This window comes from Xenopus laevis, chromosome 1L (assembly GCF_017654675.1).
Source record: "Xenopus laevis strain J_2021 chromosome 1L, Xenopus_laevis_v10.1, whole genome shotgun sequence".
In the NCBI taxonomy this organism is placed as follows: domain Eukaryota; kingdom Metazoa; phylum Chordata; class Amphibia; order Anura; family Pipidae; genus Xenopus; species Xenopus laevis.
The window spans coordinates 17,578,485-17,604,460 of NC_054371.1; the positions used below are offsets into that span (position 1 = coordinate 17,578,485).

At 39.1% G+C, this 25,976-nt stretch overlaps 1 long non-coding RNA gene and 1 gene segment (V, D, J or C); both read left to right on the forward strand.

The window, feature by feature from the left end:
- Nucleotides 1–672: 672 nt before the first annotated feature.
- LOC121401719 lies at nucleotides 673–18,228 on the forward strand. The segment is given in 2 exon segments: nucleotides 673–856; nucleotides 17,891–18,228. Coding segments are annotated over 2 exon segments (378 nt in total).
- LOC121402008 lies at nucleotides 5,690–6,166 on the forward strand. Its single transcript, XR_005966493.1, has 2 exons — nucleotides 5,690–5,758; nucleotides 5,895–6,166. It is a non-coding gene; the product is annotated as an uncharacterized LOC121402008 (long non-coding RNA).
- Nucleotides 18,229–25,976: the final 7,748 nt, after the last annotated feature.

Consider the following 25,976-nt stretch of genomic DNA (forward strand, 5'->3'; position numbering starts at 1 on the left):
ATGGCAATATAACAGATGAACAAAAGATAAATAAATAAGTTCTTACACCAGGTTGGTGGTCAAGGGCAGGCAACAATAAAGCAATTCTGAGAAACAGGCTGAGGTCGGGGGCAGGCTGATGGCAATAACAAGTCCGTATGGCAGGCCGAGGTCGGAGGCAGGCTGATGGCAGAGGGTAGTCCAGTTAACAAACCGAGGTCAATTACCAGGAGATCCAACAGAGAGCAGGTAATGGGAACTGTAGCAGAGAACACAGGCACAGGGAACAAGGCAGGAATCTCAGGAACAAAAGCAGGAATCTCAGGAACAAAAGCAGGAATCAGGCACAGGAGTCACAGAAACAAGGAGTACGCAGGATCTAGCTTGGGAGCTTCAATGATCAAGCACCGGAGTATCATTAGCAACAGGTTTATAAAGGCCCTTAATTAACAAATTACCAACACCTGGTAGATCAAGAAGGAGGAGGAGGTGAGCAAACGTAAAAGGTAGAAAGTCTTTAATCATACCAATAGAACCAGAATCCAAAGGTCTCCAGTGGCTCAATGAAATAATGCAGGAGTTTGTGAGTGTAAAATTCAGAGTTTAATCCCAGGTAGCTCCTGACACAGTCTCTGATGGCAAATGCAGAAAAGTTCTACAACTTGTGTAATACATAACAGAAAATCAGTGATGTGAGAGGGATGTTGGTTGGTGTTTTGCATAGAGACATTGTGTGGCTAAACTGCAGCTGCTATAAAAGTGCCAGTGTCCCTGTGCCATATTAATGATCTGTATGTGTCACAGTGCATAGATAGAGACATGTCTTATCCCACTTATCTACTGCTGCTGCTGGGGATCCTCCTGATCTTTAGTCAAGGTCAGAGATTGTTCCTTTTATTACACTGTTCATTTTACATTCACATATTGTGAGTGATTTTAAGATGCAAAAGAAAATAAAATATTGTAACCAACTAAGTAACTAAACTTTTCCATTTTTTCTGATACTTTCCCAGCTTCCTATGGGCAGATCGTACTGACTCAGTCTCCAGATTATGTCTCTGTGTCACCAGGAGAAACTGTCACCCTCACATGTAAAGCCGGTAGCAGTGTTACTGACAGCGAGGGAGACAATTGGATAGCCTGCACCAATACACGCAGAGGACTTGCACACAAAGACTAACTCACTGATTTCATTATGTTATTTCAACATGACTTCACCTGGAAATTTTTCAGCACAGTTCCAATCACTTCCCACCATACCACAAGCACCATTACAGTTTGGTTTACATCAGTATCTCTAACACATTTAAAGGACAAGTAAAACCAAATAAATGAGTAATTTCTGTACACATGGGACAGTTATTCAAGCTGAATTGAACTGAATAGCAGATAACAGAGAAGCTCTGTAGAAAGCAATGGGTTTACTTCACATACAGGGATGTAAAATTAACTATACAGTCCTAGCCTTCTTGCAATGCCATGGGCCCACATTTATTAATCTAGCCTTTCTGTCTGTCCAATGATTGTCTGGTTTAAAGTCCATCAAAGAAACAGAGCAGATTTAAATCCTAACTAAAGATCTGCTGAGCAAAGTGGCTCCAAATATCATAAAATAAATTATAGCCAATGAATGTCATTTTTCTCTGTACTTAAAAAGTAGACATTACCTTTTAATGCCCTTTATCCGTCTCTGCTCACATTCACAAAGTCCATTGGCTGATTATTGTTATTATTATTATTAATAATAATTATAATACATATTTCTCAAGTGCCAAAGTATTCTACAACTCTGAGTGTTTCTTAGGAAGTTGCTTTGTGAGCCACAAGATGCTTCAAGCACATCAGCATTTTTGGCCTTTTGTGCTTTGATGTTTTTATGAACGTCAATGAAGTTACAGTACTTTCATTTTATAGCTTATAAACATGGCCCAGGAGCCATGTGATCTTCCTCAATAATATAGACTGGAGAGGAGTATTACGGATATATGTTTTCTTACATCCCTGCAAAGACCCTTTGTCTCTTATAACCCTAATTTGGTTACTGTCTCTTTAAATAGCAATTAACCCTTGACAATCCAGGGCCCTGAGTCTCTTTTGCGTATGGAAAGTACCGGGAACTGGGATTTTACAGCGCAGTGCCTCCACCTAGGGAAAACTGAGGAGCATACCTCAGAGGATTTCCACTAGGAAAAATAAAACACAAACAGTTTGCAAATTAAACAAACATAAACTTTATATAAGACAGTAGTGAAAGAACTTGGGCAATTTAATACACAATGTACTCCTGCACTGGGGACACGTGGGACCTACCTGATATATAAATAAGGAAAAGTCGCCAGCATTTTTTATACTTTATACAGTTTGCCTGGTCTGAGGTGACAAAGTCAACTCTGGCAAAAGAGGTCATGTTAAGTAAAATCCACACTAGTGAATTTGCGGATTAACGACCATTCACCTGACCGAAAAGTCATCTGGCGGTAGAGTGTGAATGAACGCTAGTGACAGTTCTGGTCACTAGTGAATTAGTGTCTATGCCTGTTAGTGAATTGTACCTGCGGATTCCTAACGAATTTTCACTAGCGACTGCCACTATGCCTTTTAGTCAATCTGCCCCATTGTGTGGCTAAACTGCAGCTGCTATAAAAGTGCCAGTGTCCCTGTGCCATATTAATGATCTGTATGTGTCACAGTGCATAGATAGAGACATGTCTTATCCCACTTATCTACTGCTGCTGCTGCTACTGGGGATCCTCCTGATCTTTATACAAGCTGCTAAGGGAACTATGGAATTACTAGCAGTTCATTTACTTCCATGGGATCCACTTGTCTCTGTTGGTAATTAACAATTGTAATATTGTATCACTGGCTTTGTAGTTTGGCTGAATCAAACCCCAAACTTTAAAGTAATGTGACCTAAGAGCTCAGATTTAATACAAACCTAACCATATTTGTTTTACATAAATGTGGGACTGTATAATGCAGTACTGGGGCTAGTGGTTGGCATTACTGGCAAGCGTCGCTGGAGCCCTCTTTTTCAGAATTCGTTCAATGAATAGGGCTTGTGCTAAACATATTTATGCCTTTTGTTTTAATAAGGAAATATCTAGTTTTTATTGCTTGTACTAAATAGAGCAAAAATTCATGAACTATTGAATAATCATGTGAAAATAATGAAAACAAATCAGCAGTCCACTGACAAACCCTCTGTATAAGCAGAACCCACCATTCCCTCAGCTACAGCCAGTTAGGCTTTGAGATAATGAGCAGCTCAATAGAGTGAGAGCTGTGAAATTGATAAAGGACCAGTAACATAAGAATTTAACAAATTACTTACTGATTCTCTGCTTGGGCTTTTTTTCAAAAACAGAGACAGGGCGACGATCCATCTTGCGGCACTCGATTTCTCCTCCCTGGCTATCTCCTATAGAAGGCAGGGAGGAGAAATCGAGCACCACACAATGGATTGTCGCCGTTTTTGAAGAGGAGCGCAAGCAGAGAATTGGTAAGTAATTTCTTAATAAAAGCTTTTTTCATTAAAAAGAAACAATTTTTTTTACTGGTCTTTTAAATTCTCTCCCTGAATTAGTTGTACTGACAGATACATTTCTGGTATGCAAGTGCAATGTGTGCAAGTGCGACTATTAATGCTGGGGCTCCCACCTTGATATGGTATCATAAATTGCTCTTTGTACACTGCATTGTGTTCATAAATGCACCATTAAGTGCACCAAGTTCTGGGTGCAAGTCTTTAGAGCCTATAGACACAGTCTGCAGTAGGAATCCTATAATTACTGCCAGGTCAATAGTGGAAGTAGCTCCAGGGTTCCCAAGTGGCAATAGGTGACTCTGCACCTTCTCAGAAGCGCAAATGCTGGGGGGGGGAGCTCAGAGGGGGCAGTGGATCGGGCAGTGGAGGGGGGCTAGGGGTTAGTTCTCCTTTAATATACAAAAAGGATTTATTATAGTCAGAACAGGGATGATATGGAATTCTCTCCCTGAATCAGTCATGCAGGCTGATTTATTAGGGGTTGGATGGTGTTTAGTGAGGGAATACAGGGATATGGGAGATAGCTCATAATACAAGTTAATCCAGAGACTGGTCCCATTGCATCTTGGAGTCAGGAAGGAATTTTTCCCCCTCTGAGGCAAATTGGAGAGACATCAAATGGGGTTTTTTGCCTTCCTCTAGATCAACTGGCAGTTAGGCAGGTTTTATAGGTTTATATACACATATAAGGTTGCACTTGATGCATGTTTGTCTTTTTTCAAACTATCTTACTATGTTACTGTCTTCAATACATTCAACTGGATAATGAATAGTGTGTGTAGCATTGTGCTTTTTAAGAAAGACAGAGTTGCTAACCCCTTATGTGATTTTCAAACTTAATCTAATGTAATGTACAACCCATACAATGCAAAATTAATGACATTGGATTAATAACTACAAATTCTCTCCCTAAATCAGTGGTACAGGCTGATACATTAGATAGGTATAAGAAGGGGTTGGATGGTGTTTAGCAAGTGAGGGAATACAGGGTTATGGGAAATAGCTCATAGTACAAGTTGATCCAGGGACTGGTCCCATTAACATTTTGTAGTCAGGAATTAAGTTTTCCCTCTGAGGCAAATTAGAGAGATTTCAGATGGGTTTTTATTGCCTTCCTCTGGATCAACTGGCAGTTAGGCAGGCTATATATAGAGTTAAAAGGTTGAACTTGATAGACGTGTATCTGTTTCTACATAATTTACTATGTTACTATGTAACTATACCTAAAGGCTATATCATGTGTCATTTTGTTGGATGCATTATTACAACATTGTGGTTCATCAGAAAAATGCCTGTGGAAAGTAAGAGTGTTTTTGACATGCATATATCACTCAGGTGTATTTCTAAATTTCCCATGGTTTGTTTTACTTTCCCACAAACCGTTGTGGCTAAAAGATTTATGCAGAATCAAGTACAAGGTGTGGGTATGGGACCTGTTATCTAGAATGCTCAGGACCTGAGGTTTTCCAGATGACGGATTCCGTAATTTAGATCTTCATTCCTTAAAAAATCATGTAAACATTAAATAAACCCAATAGGCTGGTTTTGCTTCCAATAAGGATTAATTATATCTAAGTTTGGATCAAGTACAAACTACTGCTTAATTGCTACAATAAAAAAAGAAAATCATGTTTTAAAACATTTGAATTATTTGATATATTATTTATTTGATATATATTTGATATATTTATATAATGATATAGTTGATATAATGGAGTCTATGGGAGGCCAACTTTACATAATTCAGAGCTTTCTGGATAAGGGTTTCCAGATAACAAATCCTATACCTGTACTGTTTTATTAGTATAATTCAAAAATTTTATTATTTATTTAAAAACTAACTTGGTAGGATATGGCCTTTCCATTATTAGATAGTAAGTCTTTCGATAAAAAATCCAACATCTGTATAAGAAAGGGGGTTGATTTTGACATGACACCATTCCATTATGGTTTTGCTTGATATTATTTAGATTTCAGGGTAAAAAAAAGCACCTTGATATTTTTTCAAGTTGGGTACAAAGAATAACTCAGATCATGTTGTAATAGCAAACCCCCAGGCAGTTGGTTGGTGTTTTGCATAGAGACATTGTGTGGCTAAACTGCAGCTGCTATAAAAGTGCCAGTGTCCCTGTGCCATATTAATGATCTGTATGTGTCACAGTGCATAGATAGAGACGTCTTATCCCACTTATCTACTGCTGCTACTGGGGATCCTCCTGATCTTTAGCCAAGGTATGAGATTGTTTCTTATTTATACTTCATATTTTACATTCACACATTGGGAGTGATTTTAATTCATAAAAAGAAAAAAAAATAACTTACTGGACAACCAAATTAACTATTTCCATTTTCTCAAATTATTTTCTAGGTTCTTATGGGCAGATTTTACATACTCGGTCTCCAGATTATGACTCTGTGTCACCAGGAAAAACTGTCACCATCACATGTAAAGCCAGTAGCAGTGTTAGCAGCCCAATCAGCAGAATGGAAGAAGAAGATGCAGCAGATTATTACTGTCAGCAGTATAGGAGTGACCCTCTCACCCAGTGATACAGAGCTGAACAAAAACCTTCCTCTTTCAGTTTGAATGCAGATCAGACTAAAACATGAAGATGAAATAAAGGACTCATTGTACCAGAAGATTCTTGGCTTCATACTTTATTCTAAATTTATTGTACATACGATTTCTTAGATATATATCACCTGTGTTGGTTTCTGTTGGTACCAGGGTATATAAAACACACAGAGAAAGTTGTAGGATTTCATAAAGGCTTTTTTTTTTATGACAAACATTGTCATGTTTGTGTTATAAGAAGATGCAAATTAGGGATGCACCGAATCCACTTTTTTGGATTCGGCCGAACCCCCGAATCCTTCGTGAAAGATTCGGCCGAATACCGAACCGAATCCGAACCCTAATTTGCATATGCAAATTAGGGGTGGTAAGGGGAAAACATTTTTTACTTCCTTGTTTTCTGACAAAAAGTCATGCAATTTCCCTCCCACCCCTAATTTGCATATGCAAATTAGGATTCGGATTCGGTTCGGCTGGGCAGAAGGATTCGGCCGAATCCGAATCCTGCTGAAAAAGGCCGAATCCTGGCCGAATCCCGAACCGAATCCTGGATTCGGTGCATCCCTAATGCAAATTAATTATTAGTTATGCAGTTTTTTCTTCAAAATCCATAAAAAAGAAAATTAAAGGAGATAAAGGAGAAAAGGGAACAGGCTGGATCAAAAATCTAAAAGAATTGAAGGAGCAAAACACCATCTAGAATTAGTTGTTTCAATGAACAGGGCTTGTGCTGAACATATTTCTGACTATTGTTTTAATTGGGAAACATCTATGGGGTTTTTTTATTGCTTGCACCAAACAGGGCCAATACTGAAAATTAAAGTTAATTTAACATAATAATCATATGAGCACAAATCTGCAGTACATTGACAAACCCTCTGTATAAGCAGAACCAGGGCCAGGCTAGGCCGGCCAGGCACCCTAGACAACCAGCTGGCAACCCACCGCCTCTGTGCGTGTGTGCTTGACTGTGCGATGAAGGGGAGAGCAATGGAGAGAGAGACAGAGGGGAGGAGACCATGGGGGAGGGGAAGGAGGATGGAGGGGACTGTGACAGGAGGGAGGGGATAGTGATAGAGAGGTGGGTGATAGAGGGAAGGAAGGGGAGTAAGGGGTGTGAACCCAGCTAGGGGTAGGCAGAAGACAATTTTAGAGGTAGTTTCCCAGCACCCCCTATCATTATGCCCTAGGCAGCTGCCTCTTCTGCCTACCCCTAGGTCCAGCCCTGAGCAGAACCCACCATTCCCCCAGCTGCAGCCAGTTAGGCTGGAGCAGTGCAGTTTTGGACTCCAGTCCTTAAGAGGGATATAAATGAGTGCAGAGACTAAGTGCAACTAAACTGGTTAGAGGGATGGAAGATTTAAACTATTAGGGTAAATTCAGTACCATAGCTACCCTGCACTGGGTCCCCCACTTTGGAGGGGTCAGGTGCACACAGCAACTCCCCCCCCCCATTACCTGCCTGACCGTGGTCTTTTTTCCACTTAAAAATGATCACCCAACCAGAGGCCACCCATAATAAGTTAGGTTGAAAAAAAGACAGACGTCCATCAAGTTCAACCTTTTAACTCTATTTTAACCTTCCTAACCACTAGTTGATCCAGAGGAAGGCAAAAAAACTATTTGAAGCCTCACCAATTTGCCTCAGAGGGGGAAAATCCTTGCTGACTCCAAAATGGCAATGGGACCAGTCCCTGGATCAACTTGTACTATGAGCTATCTCCCATATCCCTGTATTCCCTCACTTGCTAAACACCATCCAACCCCTTCTTAAAGCTATCTAATGTATCAGCCTGTACCACTGATACAGGGAGAGAATTCCACATCTTCATAGCTCTCATTGTAAAAAACTCCTTCTCAATATTTAGGCGGAACCTAATTTCTTCTAATCGGAATGGGTGACCTCGCGTCAGCTGGAAGGACATACTGGTAAATAAAACATTGGAGAGATTATGATATGATCCCGTTATATATGTATACATAGTTATCATATCTCCCCTTAAGCGCCTTCTCTCCAGCGTGAACATCCCCAATTTGGCCAGTCTTTCCTTCTAGCTAAGATTTCCCATACCTTTTACCAGCTTAGTTGCCCTTCACTGTACCCTCTCTAATACAATAATGTACTGTTTGAGTGATGGAGACCAAAACTGTATGGCATATTCTAGATGGGGCCTTACCAGTGCTCTATACAGTGGAAGAATAACCCCCTCCTCCCATAAATCTATGCCCCTTTTAAAAGAGTGCAAGACCTTATTTGCTCTTTATGCTGCTGACTGGCATTGCTTGCAACAGCCAAGTTTATCATCTACAAGTACTCCAAAGTCCTTTTCCATAATGGATTTGCTTAGTACAGTCCTATTAAGGGTATAAGTAGCTTGGATATTTTTACATCCCAGGTGCATGACTTTACATTTATCAACATTGAATATCATTTGCCCAGAATGCCAGTTTATCAAGATTATGTTGCAAGGATGCCGCATTCTGAATGGAATTAATTGGGCTGGATAGTTTTGTGACATCTGCAAACACTGATAAATTAATTACAATACCCTCTGCTAAGTCCTTAATGAACAAGTTAAATAAAAGTGGACCTAATACCGAGCCCTGATGGACCCCACTAAGAACTTTACTCCAAGTAGAGAATGTACCATTAACAACCACCCTCTGTACCCGATCCTGTAGCCAGTTTCCTACCCATGTACAAACAACTTCATTAAGTTCAACAGACTTTAGTTCAGAAAGCAGACTTTTGGTGGGGCACTGTATCAAATGCTTTGGCAAAATCCAAATAGATCACATCTACTGCCCCCCACTGTCCAGCATCTTACTTACCTCATAATATAAAGCAATTAAATTTGTCTGGCATGACCTATCCTTCATAAAGCCATTCTGATTGCTGCTCTTAATGTCATTCACTAGGACAAAATTTTGAATATGATCCCTTAACAAGCCTTCAAATAATTTGCCCACCACCGATGTCAAATTTACTGGCCTATAATTGCCAGGCTGAGATCGTAATCCCTTTTTAAATATTGGAATGACATCATCTTTTCTCCAATCCATAGGTACCATACCAGATAAAAGTGAATGTCAGAAATAGGGGCCGGTCTAAAACTGAACTAAGCCCTCTTAGAACCCGGATGTGTATGCCATCTGACCTTGGTACCTTGTTTACATTCATTTTTATTAAAACTTTATGAATCATATCCTGAGTCAAACACTGACTAAATTGAGCTGCGCCATCAGTGCAGCTATGAAGTGAACCTTAGAACTCCTCTATTGTATACAATGAAGAAAATAACTTATTTAGCACATTTGCCTTTTCTGTATCTGTTACAACCATACTGGTACCATTATTTAAAGGAGCAAGACTCTCAACCCGCATCTTTTTACTATTAATATACTTAAAAAACTTTTTGGGGTAAGTCTTAGCTTCAGCTGCAGTCACTCCTCATTTCCTTTCTTTGCCTTCCGGATTGCTGTTTTACAAATTTTATTATAGTGTTTATATTCATTAAATGCAGCTTCTGTCCCAACAGACTTGTAGTTTTTAAATGCCTTTCTTTTCCTTCCTATTAACTTTTTACTTCTATATTAAGCCATATGGGCTGATTCTTAGTGCTTCTTCATTTAATCCTTAAGGGAATAAATTGAGAACAATAACAATATGATATAATTTTAAATGACAACCATTTCTGTTCTGTGTTTTTAGCTGAAAACATAATGCCCTAATCTATGCTCTAAAGGGGAAAAAAAATAGCTTTTCTGAAATTCATGGTTTTTGTTGCCCCAGTTTAGATTTGTTTTTTGCACCAAACATGAAATGATATAACATTATGGTCACTATTACCCAGGGGTTCAATTACTGTTCAATAGAATAGCATTTTTTCTGGTTGGCTAAAATAGTGTAACTTGACCCCTAATTGCCCTGGTTCATAAATTTACAACTGGGCCCCCCTACGCAACACTGCCCCCCCGGGCATTGGATGGGAACACAGTCTCCCATAGACTCCATTATAATCAAATAATTCAGATTTTTAAAAATCAGTACCTTGCACTTGATCCAAACTAAGATATAATTAATCCTTATTGGAAGCAAACCCAGCCTATTGGATTTATTAAATGTTTATGTGATTTTCTAATAGACTTAAATTATGAAAATCCAAATTACAGAAAGATCCATTATCTGAAAACCCCAGGTCCCGAGCATTCTGGATAACAGGTCCCATACCTGTACTCAAAGGATATACGCACAGGAGTCTGAAATACATTTTTTAATGTGTAATTGACAAGGGGTAATAAGTGCAGCATTAAAGGGGTTGTTCACCTTTACATTAACTTTAATATGGTGCACCGAGGGATTTTCTTACAAACTTTGCATTTGCTTTTTTTAATTTTTTATTTGCCGTTTGCATTATTTAGCTTTTTATTCAGCAGCTCTCCAGTTTGCAATTTCAGCAGTCTGGTTGCTAGAGACCAAATTACCCTAGCAACTATGAATTGATTTGAATGAAATATTGGAATATGAATTGCAGAGAGCCTGAATAAAGTTCGACCATGCCCACTTTGAATATATAGATAGCTAAGCATCTATTTTAGCTCTTTCTAAAGTATCTCAGTGTTTCATTTTTAATTTCATTTATAATGCCCATAAAACATTTAGCAGAATGAATGCAGTGGCAATTTCATGTAAAATACCCCCAGAATTCATAGCAGGATGGTACAGTGGCCATTCTATGTATAAGTACCCCCAGAACTCATAGCAAGATGGCACCATGGCAATTCCATGTCTAAATACTCCCAGAACTCATAGAAAGATAGCATGGTGGCCATTCTATATATAAACACCCCCAGAACATATATCAAGATGGCACGTGGCAATTCCATGTATAAAATCCCCAGAACGTATATTAAGTGATGTGGATGGCAGGGATTTCACATACATGAGCCACTGCACCTAAGCACATTGTTGCCCTGGGCTGGCACTCAATGTGTTAAGAAGAGTAGCCCAGTCAACAGCAGCCGATTTCTACATCTCCTATTAAATGTAATGCCACCCTCCTACCACATACTTGTCCATATCATGAAAACTGTATAAATGTGCCCTTACTTTAGCATGACATCTTCCTTCTCCTCCTCCAGCTTCTGTCGGTCCATCACTGCCATGATAATTGTTCTCTCTTCCCCCATCAGATGGCTCAGATTGGGCAGATCGTTCATGGGGGGAGGCACTGTGGGTGCCCAAGGGCCCCTGTGCCCCACTGATGAAGACATTAGACTATAGTGATGAGGGCAGGGGGGAGCAGCATCCACTGTCAGCCCTACGGAAATGGACCCCATGTCCCCCACCCTAGTTACCCCACCGTGTATTACTAGGCAGTCAAATCGCTCCTATCCAGTTGATCACATACAGAAAATAAGTGGGGTTGGTAAATGGGGGCATTCCCCACACGTTTTAGGCAGTCTGAGCCATCCACCCCATAATGCGCAATAATGACTGGTGCTTTATCTCTCTGTTGAGTTGCGGGCCCTATTGGGGGAGTAGAGGCATGATCCCTGGTGCAGCTGTACCCATTACACCCCTGGTAGTTCTGCCACTGGTTGGCTCTTCAACAACTTGTGGCATAAAATTGTCACGTAACAAGTTTATATCCCATAAACTGCCGTGGCAGTACTGTTGCTCCAGTCAATATTTGGGTAATAAAAATCCCCCATTATCATTACTTTCCCCAAACTAGCATATTTTTCTATTTGCATCAGGAGCTTAGTCTCTTCTTCCTCACTTACATTAGGAGGTATTTAGCATACTCCTACAATTAAATTGCTGAACTCTTTACAATTGGTGAAGAGCTCCACCCATAAATCTTCTGCCCCCCAAATTTTCTTACATCACCTCTTCTTTTATATAAGCATTTAAATCCTGCCTAACAAACAGACATACTCCTCCTCCTTTTCTATTGCTTCTGTTCCTCCAAAAAGTAGAACCACTGATATTAACTACCCAGTCATGCAACTCATTCAGCCATTCTGCCACACCAATCACATTATATGTTCCCTCCAGCACTAGCACCTCCGACTCTCCCATTTTACCAGTCAGACTCTATGCATTTGCAAACATACATTTAAAGTGGACCTGTCACCCAGACACAAAAATCTGTATAATAAAAGTCCTTTTCAAATTAAACATGAAATCCAATTTCTATTTTTTTATTAAAGCATTCATAGCTGCTGTAAGCTCATTTAAAAATCTCTGCTGTCAATCAAATATTGTCTGCCCCTCCTCTATGCCAATGGCATAGAGGCAGGGCAGTCCAAGTAAACTTTGGAAAAGCCGCACACCACACACTCCCAAAGGTTCTTATACTGGTGCCCAGTGATAGAGGAATCGGCCGCCTCACAACAAGGGTAAGAAGAATTTCACCGGCACACAGGAGTTGCAGTAGCAGGGCAAGCCCTTGCAATTTTATTATGCAGTAGTGCAATGTTTCGGGGTCACGCCCCTTTGTCAAGCATAGTGTGGACAAGTGCAGACATGATTTAAAGGGTGTTCAATTAACAAATTAGCATATTTAACAAGCTTTGCTGTGAAAAAAGTTTTTTGCATTGAAAAAGATTTTTACATATCAAAATGCCATTTAAAATTCAAATCACCCACATTTTTCCCCCGCCGGTAAGAGAACAGCGGTGGAGCCTGAAACAGCTTACCATACCTCGGATCAGTGCCACGAAGTCCCCAATACTTAAGTACGATGTTACGGCACCGTTTTGAGTTTACATCAAAAGTATAAATAAACGGTATTCTAGGGGATTTGTGCGTTTTAACCATCTTTTTCTCTAGTAACTGTTGTCTAGGAATAGCTCGCACCTCTACGAGCTATTCCTAGACAACAGTTACTAGAGAAAAAGATGGTTAAAAACGCACATATTGGGGACTTCTTGGCACTGATCCGAGGTATGGTAAGCTGTTTCAGGCTCCACCGCTGTTCTCTTACCGGCGGGGGAAAAATGTGGGTGATTTGGTGAAAACGAAACCTAAGTGTAACCTAAACAACCAACAGCCTATGAGATCACACAGCACTTTTCCCTGCAGGAATTGCAGACATGGCAGTGGGATTATCCCTGGGGAGTATGTCACACATCCTTTGCAAGGTTCTAAACATTTGATTAAAGGTTTTTTCACCTGTGACACCAGCAATGTTATCTATTGCCTGAAATGCCCCTGTGGTCTGGCCTATGTGGGCCAGACATCCAGATCTATTAAAACAAGATTATATGAACATAAATCCACAATAAGGAATTATCAACCACCTGCCATTGGTCAAACCACTTTAGGGACACAAGCAGCTACTAGGGATAAAGAAAAGCAGTTGGTTAAAACTAAACGAGAAACCCTTCTAGCCAAACACTTTTTCACACATGGCCACAGGGTGGCGCAGCTCCGTTGGCATTTGTTAGAAAGAGTTATGTGTAAACAGGGCCAAGATATCAAAAGATCTCTCTTACAAAGGGAGTGTTATTGGATCTGGGCATTGCAAAGCAGGGCCCCGAAGGGGCTTAACGAGGAGTACAATATGTTGTGTTATTTATAAAATTATGGAATGGTAGAAATATATACTAATGTTATTCCTTCTCCTTTCAGATAAAAACTTTGTTATGAGATCCCTTCAGGGACAGGTAAAGTGTCCTTTTTTTCCCCCATCCCTTTAGGATGCAGGGTTAACTTATCTTAAGTATTTGTTACTTTTTTAATCGAATTTGTCTAGCTGTTATAGTTTTAACCTTTTTTCATGGCCATTTTGTTGCCATATTGTTTTAATTTTTTTTCTTTTAGATATTCACCTCTATATTTCATCACTTCCAGCACTACGTGAAGTCAAAATAAAGGACTAATATTTATGGACTTTAACGGATCTTATATTATGCTCTTTTTTATGGGCATTTTTGATAAAAATATTTTCACTAAATTTTTCTACTAAACAGGTTTTTACTGCAATAACTTTTAATATTGTCCTTTTTTTTAACTATATTTTTCACTATTAACCTTTACAGCAGTGTATTGTTAATTGGTACTTGGATGCATATTCTTTCACGTTAACATTGCATTTTAAATGGCATTTTGATATGTAAAAATCTTTTTCAATGCAAAAAACTTTTTTCACAGCAAAGCTTGTTAAATATGCTAATTTGTTAATTGAACACCCTTTAAATCATGTCTGCACTTGTCCACACTATGCTTGACAAAGGGGCGAGATCCCGAAACGTTGCACTACTGCATAATAAAATTGCAAGGGCTTGCCCTGCTACTGTAACTCCTGTGTGCCGATAGAGGCAGGGCAGACAATTACTTTCACTTTCCATTCAGCACTTCCTAGATGTCACTGCTCTCCCCACATTCCCCCGTTCTCTTTACCATTTAATTGTGTAGCCAGGGCATGGGGATGGACATCAGGTCCCCCATTCTGGTGCACAAACAAGATTCTGAGATGACACAAGGCTTGCCTTAATAACAGTGTGCACAAAATGGCTCCTGCCTGCTTGCTATAATTTTGAAATCCCAGACTGAAGGAAACAAGATTCGAATAATTTATATAGTGTAATTAAAGTTCATTTTGCTTGACTAATGTGATAAAATAGGATTTTGAATAATTTCTTTGGGTGACGGGTCCCCTTTAATACAAGTACCATATTGAACAAATGACATGTGGCCCTCCTTATCCTTAACAGTACCCCCAACCAAATTTCCTCCCCTATTTCCCCTTCCTTTGCCCACTACCTCATCTAATCTGTCCTTTACTGAATCCTTTACTGAACCCATACCCCCACGTCTAGTTTAAAATCTCCTCCAACCCTCTAGCCATCTTCTCTCCCAAAACAGCTGCACCATCATCATTGAGGTGCCCCCATCCCTGGCAAAGAGCCTGTAGCCAACTGAGAAATCAGCCCAGTTCTCCAAAAACCCAAAACCCGTTGCTCGAGGAATAGGTAATATCTCTGAGAAAATTACCTTGGAAGTCCTCACCCTCAACTTTACACCTTTTTTAAAAATCATTTTTGAGGACATCACCCCGTATTCTAACTTTGTCAGTGGTACCTATATACCAAGACCACTGGGTCTTCCCCAGTCCCTCCCAATAATTGTGCCCAATCCTAGCACCAGATAAGCATCAGACTGTTCGGCATGAAGGGTCCTTACGGCAGATTACTGTGAGGTTACCTGATGGTCTAGTGGGGATAAGGGCCTCCTTGTGGTAACATTCCAGCTCTGATTGCTTTCCTCCTCCGGTGCACATATCCTATCCCATGGCGTGCACGGCATGCACTTCCGTATTTTATGCCCAAGTATAATTACGTCATTGCGTTTTGGTGTAAAGTTTGAATATTTAAAGGGGCCTTGGGCCAAAACTTATTGCCCATTGTTAGGTCTTATTCATTAGTTCCTGGGTGCATTTATTCTGCTGATATCTCCTGGTTTTGATCCCTGCCTGTCTGACTTTTGCTTGAACTCTGCTTGAACCAACCCTTTGACTGCCGGATAACCAATTGAACTCTGCCTGGACCAATCCCTTGCTTATTAAACCCTGCTTATAATCATCATACTTCCAGTAGCTGTTATACCTTCTGTTCAAATTACAGTGTATGATCTGACCACTTTGTTGTCCAGAACTTCTGCTTAGCTTCTCTCATTTTAAGACCTGTCGGCATCTGAGTAGCAGAGGGCTCCTCCTGAAGCCAAAGGTGGTTGCTATAGGCAGAAGACTGAGCTGTGACCAGAAGCTGAGCACTAGTATACTACATGTAACTACTGTATATGTAACTCCTATCTCACATTCTTTACTATTGTTTTTTCATTATTACATTTTTTAAAAAATGGGCTTTGGTTTTTGCAATGTCTCTCTCTTAAAAGCCACAAGCTTGTGGCGGGGAGAATCTAGTCCTCAGACTGAAACCAAGGTTCAGGAGAATTTACTTCAATTAATTCTACTATGCAGAGAGGTACAAGACCTTTTATACTATGACTAGAGGTAAACAAGTTAGGGACCACAGTGTGGGGTTTACCTTGACATGGTATGTTGGCTTACCAACTTTATGATCCTAACTTTGTAACTAAAAACCCCTGTCTTTGTTAACAAATGCACTTGCATATATACTGAATTACTTAGATAGGGGCCAGGGAATGTGCACTGATTAATTGGTCAAGTCAGTACTTCCATTGTACTTTTAATATATTTTTACTTAGCCTTAGGAGTACACCCACAACCCCACTTTTTTGTATTTTTCACATTCTTTAAGTCAGAAAAAGAAATTTCGCTCCCTACATGACATCTGGATGCAAGTATCTTTAATAAACAGAGCGTCTGTGTGCACTACTGATGCTGGGAAACCCTGGAGCTACTGGCACCATTGAGGTGATATTTGAAAATTGCCCTTTGCACCAGGCTGTGCTTTCATTATGGCTTGTAGTCAGGAAATTTCATCATTCTCTTATACAAATTATACTAATACTAATTAGCCATGCAGCATGTGACTTTTATATTGATCTGCTGAACAAAAAGCTAAATAACTCAATAACATACAAATAATAAAAACTGAAAACCAACTGCAAATTGTCTCATAATATCACTCTCTATGACATACTAAAAGTTAATTTAAAGGCAAACAACCCCTATAAATTATTTATCCCTTAACTATGCCCTTATAAGAAAAATTCAGGGGTCTGTTTAAAGTCCCACATGAAATAAATAGGTGATTTTCAAAACTGTCCATCTTTGAACTGTTATAACCAGGGTCAGTGTGGCAGCCGGGGCAGTGGGTAAAAACCTGGTGGGCCCCAGCTTTAGTGTGTCCTAGGCCCTTTGGTTACATTGGTGTATAGGATGAAGGAGATCAGAGAGAAGAGCTGTAGCAGCCATCAGCAGCAGACTGTACTTACTGAGGCAGTGGAGCGATGAAACACGTCACCTCCATTTGACAGTAGTGGTTGGTCTGCTGAATGGCTCCATCTAACCCATCCCCTCCAGAGCACAAGTGCAGGGTCAGACTGGGCCCTGGCCCTGGGGGCCCTATAGGCAAAGACCTACTCCCCACATATCTGAGATACTCACTGACCTCCCTAATGTCCAAGGGTACATGCTGGCAGAAGGGGGGTAAAGGGATGGAGTGGAGGTTGCTGGTGGGCCCTGCCCCCCCTCCAGTCTGACACTGGTTATAACCTTTAACAGTTATAAAAGGGATCATGTACAATCTCCATGGTAAACACAAAATTGGGTGCCATGCACCTGTAGTCTGCACTTTGCTTGACAAGTTTGTAACATGAGTCTGACTGTAAGTTTGCACTGCTTTCAGGGTGTTCAAGTAAAATAAGAAATGAAAGGAAACTCTCACAGTAAAAGTTTTCTTCTAGTGATAAATGTGTCATTTGCTGTGTCACAGCTGAGCAGTCTCTGATGGGAAGTGAAGCAAGTCCTGTAACTTGTAGTTGCAATCAACCTTCGCATATGACAATAATATAAGTGGGATGTTGGTTGGTGTTTTGCATAGAGACATTGTGTGGCTAAACTGCAGCTGCTATAAAAGTGCCAGTGTCCCTGTGCCATATTAATGATCTGTATGTGTCACAGTGCATAGATAGAGACATGTCTTATCCCACTTATCTACTGCTGCTGCTGCTACTGGGGATCCTCCTGATCTTTAGCCAGGGTGAGATATTGTGCTGGAAAATAAAAAATTAAAATAAATAAATTACTGGATAAGTAAACTAACTATTTCCTTTAACCTGAATTATATCCTAGGTTCCTATGGGCAGATTGTATTGACTCAGTCTCCAGATTATGTCTCTGTGTCACCAGGAGAAACTGTCACCATCACATGTAAAGCCAGTAGCAGTGTTGTAAGTGGCTCTTACAATTGGTTAGCCTGGTACCAACAGAAATCAGGGCAGGTACCAAAGCTGCTGATCTATTGGGCAAACACCCGACACACAGGGACCCCAGAGCGGATCAGCGGCAGTGGGTCTGGAACTGATTTCACTCTTACAATCAGCAGAATGGAAGCAGAAGATGCAGCAGCTTATTACTGTCAGTATTATTACAGTTCCCCTCTCACACAGTGATACAGAGCTGAACAAAAACCTTCCTCTTTCGGTTTGAATGTAGATCAGACTAAAACATGAATATGAAATATAGAACTCATTGTACCAGACAATTCTTGGCTTCATGCTTTAATCTAGATTTATTGTACATAGAACTTCTTATATATTTGGTACCTGTGTTGGTTCTGTACCAGGATATATAACACATAAAGTTGTAAGATTCCTACAGGCTTTATTTTGCTGATGATAAACATTTTGGAGCCTATGTAATAAGAAGAATTAATTATCAGTTATGCAGTTTTTTCCCTAAAAAATCCATAAAAAAGAAAATTGAAGGGGGTAAAGAAGAAAAAAGATAACAGACTGGGTCAAAAGTCTAAAAGGAGCTGAAGGATCAATACACCTTCTTTTTTAGAAGTAGTTCAATGATTAGGGTTTGTGCTGAATAAAGTTCTGCCTATTGTTTTAATGTGGAACTATCTATAGTTTTTTGTATTGCTTGTGCTAAACAGGGCAAACATTGGAATTTACAGTAACGTTAATGTTAACAGTCTGTTCATATGAACTCAATGATAACAAATCAGCAGTCCACTGACAAACCCTCTGTATAAACAGACCCCACTATTCCCCAGCTGCTGACAGTTAGGCTGTGAGATAATGAGTAGTGATGGGCAAATTTGCGCCGTTTCGCTTCGCTGAAAAATTTGCGAAATCCGCGAAACGGCGCCGGCATCTCGTTTTTGATGCCAGCACCCGTTTTTGACGCCGGCGCCCGTTTTTGACGTCAGTTTTTTCGGAAAATTTTTTTGTTGACGCCGGCGAATTTTTGCCGCAAATTTTCGCGGGCTTTTCGCAAATTTATTCGCTGGCGGCGAATCGCGCAAATTCGCCGCAAATTCGCGCTTGGCGAATAAATTCGCCCATCACTAATAATGAGCAGCTCATTAGATTTAAACTGATTTAAAAAACTCCCAAAGGAGAAGATGTAATGGGTTAAGTGTTCTGATAATAGATACCAAAATATTTTCTTTTGGCCACCATTATTCTAATAACAACCATTGGAAAGTGCCAATTAATTATGGGAAATAAGGTGCGTTAACAAAGTTGATGTTATAAAAAAACTGATTAAAATAGAATTAAATGTAAAATGCAGTGCAATAGGAGTCAATTACTAGATAGGTAAATTGCATAGAAATAAGATTAGGTTTAAATTATGACCAGAAGTTGGGATGCAATTTACCTATCCAGTAATTGACTCCTATTGCACTGCACTTTACATTTAATTCTATAGTATTTTAATCATTTTTTCTAGAACATCAACTTTGCAAATGCCCCTTATTTCCTATAATTAATTGGCACTTTCCAATGAATTGTGGACATCCTCTATCACACCTGAGCCTCATCATGAATTTCTAATGAATTGATTGTTAATTTTTTAATTTGGAAACTTTCATTTGATATACGCACTAAACGGCACTTTATATTTATATTCAATTGATTTAAGAATTGGCCTGGGAATTAGTTGATCTGGGAATTGATTGGTTTTATATAAAATTCTTGATGAGTTAAATGACCGGCACTTACTGCACTTTAATTTAAGTTTTGTTACTACTGCTTGTATAGTAGTGAAGTCATCTACTACTAGTTACAAAATTAGTTGTTACTAGCGTAGTACTTTTCTATTTGAATTTGTCAGCCCTCGGTGGTAACCACTGAGATCTTTTTCCTTTTCTTTGTAGTAAAAGATTTCCTCTTTTTGTATTTTCTTCACACTTCTTAATTCCATCAAATAATAAGTGAAAATATGGATGTAGAATGTGACACTAATACTGAACTAGGCAAAGAGCAACATTTTTTCCATCAAAAGAAGCTCATTATATTTTCTCTGATTAATGTAATTATCAAGGTCAATACATCACTTGTCCATTAGATGCAGCAGAGTTCCATGGTGGGATCACTGTACTCAACAAACTGAAAAGGCAGAAGCATATTTCAATTTCCCAAAAAATATCATAAATCACAGTCATGTTGCCAAGCTATGTTGGCTAAGTCCCAAAACAGGGACAAAGAATATGACTTATATATTGCTTAGATAGAAGGGCTGTTGGATTTAAAGGGGTGGTTCACCTTTCAGTTATCTTTTAGAATGTTATAGGATGGCCAATTAAAGCAACTTTTAAATTGGTTTTCATTATTTTTTTTTATAGTTTTAGAATGATTTGCCTTTTCCTTCTACTTTTTCTAGCTTTCAAATGGGGGTCACTGACCCTGTCTAAAAAATGCTCTGTAAGGCTACACATTTATTATTATTGCTACTTTTAATAACTCATCTTTCTATTCAGGTCCTCTCCTATTCATATTCCAGTCTCTTATTTATATCAGTGCATGGTTACTAGGGGAATTTGTACCCTAGCAAACAGATTGCTGAAATTACAAACTGGAGAGCTGCTGAATAAAAGCTATATAACTGAAAAACCACAAATAATAAGAAATGAAACCCTATTGCAAATATTTTCAGAATATCCCTCTCTACATCATAATAAAAGTTAATTTAAAGGTGAACAACCCCTTTAAAGATACATTACACAAAGGGATTTAACTATAATAGTCAATGCAGATTGAAAAAGTGCTTTTTGCATAATGAAAGGAAAAGTTATCTGTAAATATAAATGAAAGCAGCATGTGTTTATCCAGTTTTTTTCATCTGGCTCTGACTCTTGAAACAATGTTGCCAAATACAATTGTCTCATCTAGGTCTGTTAATAAGTTGTTTTTTTTCTACTTTGTTTCAGAAGTCAGAACCCTGAAGATAATACCTTGATGTGCTATTAAAAAATGTCTCTTTAATAAGTGAACCTGTATGTACTGGGAGTAAGTCAATAGACTCAAAATGTTGTGGGAACCCTGGAATTACTGACAGATCAATAGAGACAGTAGCTCCAGGGTTACCAAATATCAACAGGTCACCCAAACTCCGAACACTAGAAATTATATCAGCAAACCCAAGAAATGATGTCAGGCTGATGTTAAGATAAGTATATGAATTGGTGAGCTCTGATACTGATCTCATACTGATAAGCATAGTGTCTGTGTGCAGTTTCACCTCTGTCTAGAAAGAAAGCTGAAAGCTTTGATATTGTTAATTACACTTGATAAAGTGTCGTGGGAATAAAACACTGTTTACAGCAAGTTCTGCCTCTCGGCTCTTTCTCAGCATTTTACAGTCTAATTTCTGTTTATCTGAGGATAACATAAAACAAATCAACTGTTCTGTATGAACAAACCCCTCCCTTCCCAGCTACAGATTGTTAGGCTGTGGGATAAGGAGTAGCTCTTTATACAGAGGGGTGGGCAGGGGGAGGCATGCAAATGTCTACCCTCTGGCCCCCAAATTTCCAAATGATTCAGATTTGCAAGATATTATCAGCAAGTGCAAACATACACACCAACATTCCGTCTATTGACAGCCATGAGGAGTAGGAGTAGCTGCGAGCAGGAAAGTTGTCAGGCAATAATGATGAGATGTGAGAAAAAAGTTATAAAACAGCAGAGATTTTTTATATTGCAAATTTACTTCATTTAGTCTAAACAAACAAACATCTTTATTTTTGACTTTTTAAACCCTTTAATATTTGTGTAATAGTATAGGGAGAGCTGGTGAATGTTATATTGTTTACATTGGCTCTTTTCTCTTAAAGGAGAACTAAAGCCTAAAAATTATTATGACTAAAAATGCCTGGTTTTACTTACTGAATTTATTGCACCAATGTAAAGTTTCAGCTTGTCAATAGCAGCAATGATCCAGGACTTCAAACTTGTCACAGGGGGTCACCATCTTGGAAAGTGTCTGTGACACTCACATGCTCAGTGGGCTCTGATTGGCTGTTGAGAAGCTAAGCTTAGGGCTCGTCACTAATTATCCAGCAGAAAATGAGCTTCCCCTGTAATATAAGCTGATGCTACAGGTTTGCTGATTATTAAATTCTGATGCTAATTGCACTGGTTTCTGTGCTGCCATGTAGTAATTATGTGTATTAATTAATAATCAGCCTTATATTGTGACATTTCTATTCTATGTGTACTGTATATTGTGAGTGGGGCCCTAAGCTCAGTAAGTGACAGCAGCACAGAGCATGTGCAGTGAATCAGCAGAAAAGAAGATGGGGAGCTACTAGAAAAAAAGTGTTCTTTTAAGGTGTGGAGAGGCCTTAATTCTAATAACTATGGCTAAGACAGGAGGCAGGAGGTTAATAACCAGTAACAGTCTAATGCCCCTACGTAGCCCATTGTTTATGTATCATTTTGTAGGTGGAGGTGACACTGGAAAGTGTAAGTGTTAGAGAGCTGCCTGTGAATACCAGTGTACAAGCCCCTTTACCCTGGTGTGTAGACCCTCCAAAAAGTGACTATAAGCAAAGGAACAAGTGTGTGGCCTCAGTGTGAGGGCAGGTTCCTATTGCTGCTACATGAGAGCAGCTACCAGACTCCCATCCCGAGTTAAACTTTGGGACTGATATATTTAAAAGACTGTGTTAGTGAGAGTAATGAGAGAAGTTTTATCATTGGTGATTGAGGGTAATACTTTGATAGAAATGTCTTATATGAGGCGGCTTTGTAGGAAAGAACTCTCAAACACAATATATTGTATAAGATAACTTTGTAGGAAAGGAATTTTTGAATTCATTGACCTGATATATTTATGACTCCTAATAGTTCCTAATATAATTATGAATTCTCAAAGTTTTCACAAGAACTTCCTTTATTATAGCCAGAGGCAGAATATGTTCTCAAATACTAATGACCGATCGCTTGGTGCAGATAAAGATTCCTGCTTCCTTTGCTCAAATGGTGATGTATAACTTACTCTCTTATCTCTGATAAAGTTTTGCTTATATACTTAGCATACTAGATGTGGTGTATAAATTATTTCTGAGACTCGTAGAACCATAATCAAAACAGTGGGTCATTTCTGTGAGTGAGTGACCCCATTTCAGGATTGCTATTTGTATTAGATGCCAATACAAATACAAGATGCAGCAGATTATTACTGTCAGCAATACAGTAGCTTCCCTCTCACACAGTGATCTGAACAAAAACCTTCCTCTTTCATTTTGAATGCAGATCAGACTAAAACATAAAAATTAACTCATTGTATCAGAAGATTGTTGGCTTCATGCTTTATTCTAGATTTATAATACATAGGACTTCTTATATATTTGGTACCAGTGTTGGTTTCTGTTGGTACTAGGGTATATAACACATAAAGACAGTTGTAAGATTCCTACAGGCTTTACTTTGCTGATGACAAACATTCTGGTGCCTATGTAATAAGAAGATGCAAATTCATTACCAGTTAAACAGTTTTTTTTTTCAAAGAAAATTGAAGGGGATAAAGAAGAAAAAAGGAAACTGGGTCAAACGTCTAAAAGGAACTGAAGGATCAATACACCCTCTTTTTTAGAATTACTTTAATGAATAGGGTTCGAGCTGAACATATTTCTGCCTATTATTTTACTTTTATTGCTTCCACTAAACAGGGCAAAAATTGAAAATTAAAGTAAAATCAAAGTTAACAGTCTGTTCATATAAACTCAACAAATCAGCAGTCCACTGACAAACACTCTGTAAAAACAGACCCCACTTTCCCCCCAGCTGCAGCCAGTTAGGCTGTGAGATAATGAGAAGCTCATTAGAGTGAGAGCTGTGAAACTGTAAAATTCTCTCTCTGAATCAATTGTACTGACAGATACATTAAATAACTTGAAGAAAGGGTTGGGTGGCATTTTAACAAGTGAAAAAATACAGGTTTATTGAAAATAGCTCTTTATACCAAGTTGGTCCATTGACTGGACTGATTTGTTCCCCCTTTGAGCTAAATTGTCACAGTTGACAATTTCCACCTTCTTCATATTAACTGCGACTGCAATGTGTTCAGTAGTATTGGCATGGTAAGTATTTAGTAGTAGTTTTTGCAACTGGGGCCAAAACTAAATTCATAAAACTTCCTTATAAAATGTTCCCCGTTATCTAATTCAAATTGTCATAAAAACTGATTTAAAAAACTGCCTACAGAGGAGATGTAATGGGTTAAATTAAGTTAAGTTCTGATAATAGATACCAATATATTTTCTTTTGGCCACCATTATTCTAATGACAACCAAATAAAACAGATTATGCTCAATATCTGTGCAATAATACAGGGAGATCTGGTGTATGTTATATTGTTGTACCTCAGCCTCATTTCTTAATAGGGATGTAGCGAACGTCGGAAAAAATGTTCGCGAACATGTTCGTGAACGTCCGGACAAAAATGCGAACGGTTCGCGAACGTTGCGAACCCCATAGACTTCAATGGGAAGGCGAATTTTAAAAGCTAGAAAAGACATTTCTGGCCAGAAAAATGATTTTAAAGTTGTTTAAAGGGTGCAACGACCTGGACAGTGGCATGCCAGAGGGGGATCAAGGGCAAATATGTTTCTAAAAAATCCATTGTTGACACAGCGCTGAGTTTTGTGCTGTAAAGGGCAGAAATCACACTACGTCACTCAGGTGGTGTTTCTGGAGACGGTATTATTATTGATATTTAGACAGAATGTGAAAAAGCTCACACAGCTAGGTGGCAGTGGTTTGAAGAACAGATGCAGATGAGAGATCAGCAGCAGGACAGACAGCTGCCCACAGCAGCTACATACAGAGCACTGCAGTAGAAGGTAGATTACTAGCCAGCAAAGCTACCTAACCTAAAATGTCCCTCAAATCCCTGCAGAGTTCTGTCCCTACAATACAGAGCAGTATCAAGTAGATTACTAGCCAGCAAAGTTACTATCAACTGTTCCTCAAATCACTAACAGCTCTCTCCCTACACTAGCTCTTCCAAGCACACACAGGCAGAATGAAAAAACGCTGCAGGGCTTCAGTTTATTTATGGAAGGGGAGTGGTCCAGGGGGTGTGGGGGTGGTCCAGGAGGGAGAGCTTCCTGATTGGCTGCCATGTATCTGCTGGTCTGGGGGAGAAATGGCAAAAAAAAGCGCCAGCTAAGACGAACCCAAATTGGCGAACGTTGCGTTACGTTCGCGAACATTCGGCGGACGCGAACGGTCGATGTTCGCGCGAACAAGTTCGCCGGCGAACAGTCCGCGACATCCCTATTTCTTAATTCCATCAAATAATAAGTGAAAATATGGATGTAGAATGTGACACTAATACTGAACTAGACAAAGAGCAATATTTTTTCCATCAAAAGAAAGTCTTGTTATATTTTCACTGATTAATGTAATCATCAAGGTTAATACATCACTTGTCCATTAGATGCAGCAGAGTTCCATGGTGGGATCACTGTACTCAAGAAACTGAAAAGGCAAAAGAATCTATGAATTTACCAAAAAATATCATAAATCAAGTCATGTTGCCAAGCTTATGTTGGGTAATTCTTGAAAAGTCCCAAAACAGGCACAAAGAATATAACTGATATATTGCTTAGATGGAAGGGCTGTTGGGTTACCTTTAAGTTATCTTTTAGTTATGAATGGCAAATTCGAAGCAACCTTTCAATTGGTCGTCATTATTTTTTTTTTATAGTTTTAAAATTCTTTGCCTTTTCCTTCTGACATTTTCCAGGTTTCAAATGGGAATCACCTCTTCTAAAAACAAATGCTCTCTAAGGCTACACAGTTATTAATGTTACTTTTTATTACTCATCTTTCTATTTAGGTCCTCTCCTAATCATATTCCACTCTCTCTTTCAAATCAATGTGTGGTTACTAGGGTAATTCGAACCCTACCAACC